Source organism: Crocodylus porosus, unplaced genomic scaffold (assembly GCF_001723895.1).
Source record: "Crocodylus porosus isolate Cpor-Errol unplaced genomic scaffold, CroPor_comp1, whole genome shotgun sequence".
Classification (NCBI taxonomy): domain Eukaryota; kingdom Metazoa; phylum Chordata; order Crocodylia; family Crocodylidae; genus Crocodylus; species Crocodylus porosus.
This window is the reverse complement of record NW_017728923.1, coordinates 4,217,215-4,222,591: the sequence shown is the minus strand read 5'-3', so window position 1 is coordinate 4,222,591 and position 5,377 is coordinate 4,217,215. Positions and strand designations below refer to the sequence as shown.

The following is a 5,377-nucleotide window of genomic DNA, read 5'->3' as shown; positions in this document are numbered from 1 at the left end:
CCTTAATCACCTGCCCTGGAGCCCTGGTGCCGAACAGGCAGCCTGACTGGCCACGTGTTTCAGCACCAGGGCGGGGGCCAACCATAGAGATGCTCTAGCAGCCAGAGCGTCTCCGTGGAGGACCCAGCCTCCGGTTGCCTCAGGGCACAGTCCCAGACCATGCCCTGCTCCACTTTTTTAAATTTTGATTTTTTAGACCCCTGGAAATCTAGGGGTCTAATTTTCTGATCACTGTCTCTGTCTTGCTGTCTTTCTGTATAGTGGTCTTTTGTTTTACGTGTGCAAGAACATGGATTTCGGGGTAGTTTAAAGAGTGACTTTGAGATTTTATCAGGGATTTTTCAGTTTTCCAATAGGGAACACCAGAATTCCTGCTAGGGAGGCCAGTGGCAGGACCCTACCTGCTCAGAGCTGGCACCTGGAACCCAGCTGGCTGTGGCTGACCTCCTGGCCATATGGGACCAGGAGGACATGCTTTGACCGTTCAAAGCAAGCTATTGCACCCGGACCATCTTCCAGGCGATAGCTGCTGAGATGGCCAGGTAGGGGGCTCAAGTGGCAGTAGTCCCGCACAGAGGCCACTGGCAGCTGGCCCAGAGGGGCAGATGCCTCTACTGGCTGTGCAGTCCCCATCCAGGTTTGGCAGGTGTGCAGCAGCTCACAGCCAGACAGCAATTCCCACTGCCAGACTGCTGGGTAGAGGGTGCAGGGAACTCTCAGGGCTGCTTCAGCAGTCCATCTGGCACAAGGGGTAGTGTCCCCAGGTACCAATTGGCTGGGCCTCAGAAGCTCCTGAGAGCTAAGGAGCCCTGAGCTACTTGCCAGGGTGGCTTTTTCTGTTGCTGGGGCCAGGACAGGTGCTGGCCCTGGGCTCTAGCTCTCTCTGGCTGCAGATCCGGGGGGAGCCAGGCAGGGTTATTTTGCCCCAAGTGGCACAATTTGCTCCACACCAAAGTGCATGTCCAAGCACATGCGCTGAAGCAAAAAGCCCCAGCTCAAATTTACACAGTTTCTATTTGAGCTCCTGCAAGTGTACGTGCTTGCATATGTGGATGTGCCCTACAGGGGACAGGTGCGGGGGAGAGACAGAGACAGAGAGAGATGCTGCTCTAACCCATGAGTAAAATGGAGTTGCTGTGATGCATTTTATGGATATTTGGCAAGTGATCCTCACCCCCAACTAGAACTTAAATGTGCAAAGTAGCCAGTCGCACAATTATATTCACCCATGTTACCACAATGCTTGTACCCAGTTCCTGAAAACCAAATTTTGGTGCAGCTGAACTAGTTTCATGTATGGTGACTCCCTTTTGCTTTTTTAAACTGTTGAATTGCTTTAACATGGTTCAGGATAAACCAGTTCCTATCAGGTCAGGCAGGTCGATATGAATAGAACTAAAACTTCAGAAAGCAGATTATAATTTCAAGCGTTACCCTATAATTAGGCTTGTCTTCAGGTGTTCCTTGAAAAGACAGGAGTTTATAAATTGCATCTGATATTTAGACTAGGAAAAAAGGTTTCTTCAAGATTTTGGAAAGGCTTTGGGGTTAAAAATAATGTTCCTAGTATTTCACATCCAGCATTTTTAAACAAGATTTTAAATCAAAGGAAAATATAAGATTCTTAACCCAGCCTCTAGACACCCTGAAACCATTGCTTTCCCTGGATCTGCTCTTATTACTTGTAAACATAGGGAGATGGGAACTCCTTTTCCTTAAATATGATTTAAAATAACAAAAGTGTATTTGCAAGGAGATACTAGAACCCCCAGTTACTCTTCCTGATTTTTGACAGTTGGTATAGTGCTAAAATTGTGGAGAGCTACATTCTCAATGGTGTTGCTGTTTGGCTGGTGAAAACTTGCTACAGGAGCAGCCTATCCATTTAAGGGAGTTACTTAGAATACTAGAAAAACAGAGCTGGAAGGAACCTTAGGAAGTTATATAGTCCAGCCTCCTGATCAAGGCAGGATCCATCCCTGTCTCAACTATCTTAGGCAAGAGTTTGTCTAACCTGCTCTTAACTTACAGTGTTCGAAATTCACAGCCTATCTAGGTCTTCTGTTCCAATGCTTAACCACCCTCATAGTTCTTAATACTCAAACTAAATTTTGCTTCTTGCAGTGTAAGACCATTTACTACTTGTTCTATCCTTTGTGGTCCCAGAGAATAGTCTATCCCTATCCTCTTTTATAACCACCCTTCAGGTATTTGAAGACAGTTACCAAATCTCTCTCCTTCCCCACCCTCCCATCTTCTCCTCCTCAGACTAAATAATCCCAGTTCTTTCACATTTTGTTGTAAGTCATGTTTTCTAGACCCAAACCTTTGTTGCTCTCTGAGCCCTTTCTAGTTGGTCAGTGTGTTTGTTGCATCTGTGATGGTCCAGGAAATATCTGAGGGACAAAGATTTTTGTGGTATTTTTTTTGGACCAACTATATAGTTGGGACACATGTTGGACAAATTGTCAGGCATTGTGTCCTTCAGCTCTGAGAGAGAAGCAGATGCAGTGTTGGGCCAATAAAATGCATCACAAATCCTTACCTCTGCCTCTTTCCGGTGTTCAAAACTGAACACAGTACTCCAGATTCTCCTTAAATTCTGAAACAGTACTAATGACTAGCAACCTCTGCAGAAGGGATAGTAAATGAAGAAGTAATAGATTATTTATAAATATGGAGCACAAAACATGTATAGCAACTTAATAAAAACACTCTTGAAATCCCAAGGTTCTTATATTGGAATTTTACAAAATGATAAACTGGTGCTTCAGGAAAGCAAGAATCCAGATCCTTTTATCTCCAAGTACACTGAAAAACAAGCCAACAAATAATCTGTAGTCAAAGATGCTTCCCGAAATGTATTAATGCTGATCTTTTTTCATTGATCTTTTTGGTTTACAAACCTCTATAACATTGTATTTGTTTATTTGTTACATTATAGAAACCCACAAAGTGCTAATGCGTAATGTTCACATCTTGTTTTTGTTTTCAGTTGATTCAGTCTCCTGTGACCACTCCTCTTGGGCTGATCATGCTAAAGACTACATCAGAAGAGCTGGCCTGCCCACGGGAAGATCTCAGTGTGGCACGGAAAGAAGAGTTACGCAAATTGCTCCTGGATCAGGTGCAAACTGTGCTTGGGCTTCTCACAGGTGAATATAACTGCGCTTGCAGGGCTGGAACAAGTATCAGCCTGGCTTAAGCAACAGTGTTCCAGCATCTCGGATGCTAGTAGACTTGGACCTTCACTTTTTAAAAACAAGATACCCTCTAGCTATGAAGTACTACTTTCTGCTAACTAAGCTGTTAACCTTGCTGCCCAAATAGCTTATGGGATAACTTGTAAAACACTGACTGACACTAGATTGTACAGTATAGCTGTGTTTTATAGATGATTTATACTCAAGGACTGGGATCAAGCAGATAAGCCTGTATGCATGAGCATTTACTGTCATTCTTTTTAACCTTCAATAAAGTTTTTAGCACTCTTCAACTTCAAAGTGCTGTACAAATTGTAATCCCCTAGCTTTTTTAAGTCATCTTTGTTGGTTTTATGCTGTCATTGCAATAAAAAAATAGAATAAAGATCTGAGGTAAACATCTGAAAGTTTCTGGCCCAGATTTACTTAGATTTGTCAGATCAGTTTAATGTACCATATGAGTTTATTATTCTAAATTAAGATGGCATTTTTTAAGAACTCTTTTCTACATGACTTGACCTAAGTCTTCCTCTTTCTTGTTAGGTATCTTAGAGAGCATCTGGGACAAACACAGTGTTACTGCTGCCACTCCACCACCATCCCCAACTTCAGGAGAAAGTGGTATGGGTTCACTAGAATTCAGTTCTTGAATCTTTAACTATTTTATGCCTCACACAGTTTCTAGATTGGCAATACCTAGCATAAATTCCTTCCCATTTTATCTGATTTGCCATAATGTCCACTTACCAAATGGTAAGCCACAGTTAACCAAATTACAACCAGAAAGATGTCTTGTTGTGTCCTATGAATACTATAGTATTTTCCTTCTACTAGTGATTTCACTGGTCTCCCTCGCATGGTATTCTCTGCTGAAAACATGAATCCTCCAGTCAAGACTGCACATGTAGCATATTAACTGTAAATATCTTACCTCTTGAATTAATGCAGGCTGTCTGAAGTAGTTGGTTCAAAACAACAGGGTGTCAGTATTGACATTCATTGATGAATTGTGAACAGAAAGGTGGGGGGCAGCCAGGCTTTGCGAAGATTGTGGCAATTTTGGTAATAATATAAGTGTGGCTCCATTTCATATCCATAATTTAACCAAAAGAAAAAATTGTTTTCTCTACCCATTTCTATTGGCCTCTTGCTTGGTTGTACATCTTATTGTCTCCTTCCAGTTTCAGGTAAGTGTTTTAGGAAGAAAAGAGAGAGAGAGAAGATATATCACTAAAAAGGTTTAAAATTACAATAGTACTGAAGATATCAAAACTCATGGCAGAGGTGTGATATTAGACCAACTAGGTCTTTGCACAAAAATTTCTTTATTGCAGGCTTTCGGACACAAGCACCCTTCGTCAGGCATAGGAGATTGCAAAGATTTTAAAAATTCTCCTAGGTAGAAATGAAAATTCATATTTCAAAGGAATTCTGAAGGTGTAGTAAAGTCTCCTGTTTGGAACACTTCAGTTCATTTTGTGAAGATTAGACTCCAAAGAAAAGATGGGAAAGTCTTTTTACCTCAGTTATCTGGTGGTAACCAGGATGTAAAATCATGTTTCCTTCTGGTTATGATGTTTCATATTTCACTGAAGAGTGGAAAGATGGAATGTGTTTCTGGGCAAGAATCTCTTCTGTGGAGAGGTATCTCCGTGTTCTGTTACAATGCAAATTAGCTCGAGCAGGGTCTCAGGTTTCAGGTGGTAAATTTTGCTTCCTTCTTGTAAAATGATGAAGTTTTCAGTTTAAAAAAAAAAAAACCAGCTGAAATTTGGTATCTTCTAGGCCCGTGTGAAAAAGCTAGTATTTGCTTCAGATTTGGCCGATTTTGGGGGACAATGATTCAATTCACAACAGTGATTTGAATCACCAAATCAATTCGGCCAAATCTGATTCAGAGATTCAGCCATTGCCAAGTCTCTGAATGAAACAGGCCCCATGTTCCACGCACTCCCCCAGGCCCGTCAGTGACAGCCCTGCCTGGTCCCATCATCCACTTTTAAAAAAAAAAAAAGAAAAAGAAAAAGGTCCTGCACTCTCCAGCTCCTGCCAGGCAGGAGGGGCGATCCCCACTGCCCTGCGCACGTGAGGGGAGGAGGGGTGCTCTACCACAAGCTCCCAGAAACCCTGACAGCCGCTGCAGGAGCTGGTGAGTACGGGGCTTTTTTTTTTTT

At 42.4% G+C, this 5,377-nt stretch overlaps 1 protein-coding gene across 2 annotated transcripts in view; it reads left to right on the top strand.

The window, feature by feature from the left end:
• Nucleotides 1-5,377, top strand: part of XPO6 (exportin 6) — a 91,228-nt gene that overhangs the window by 38,423 nt on the left and 47,428 nt on the right. For both annotated transcript variants that reach the window (XM_019539979.1, XM_019539978.1), the window contains exons 5-6: nt 2,996-3,155; nt 3,747-3,824. In XM_019539979.1, coding sequence (XP_019395524.1) covers nt 2,996-3,155; nt 3,747-3,824 — 238 coding nt within the window. The remainder of the gene's footprint in view (nt 1-2,995; nt 3,156-3,746; nt 3,825-5,377) is intronic.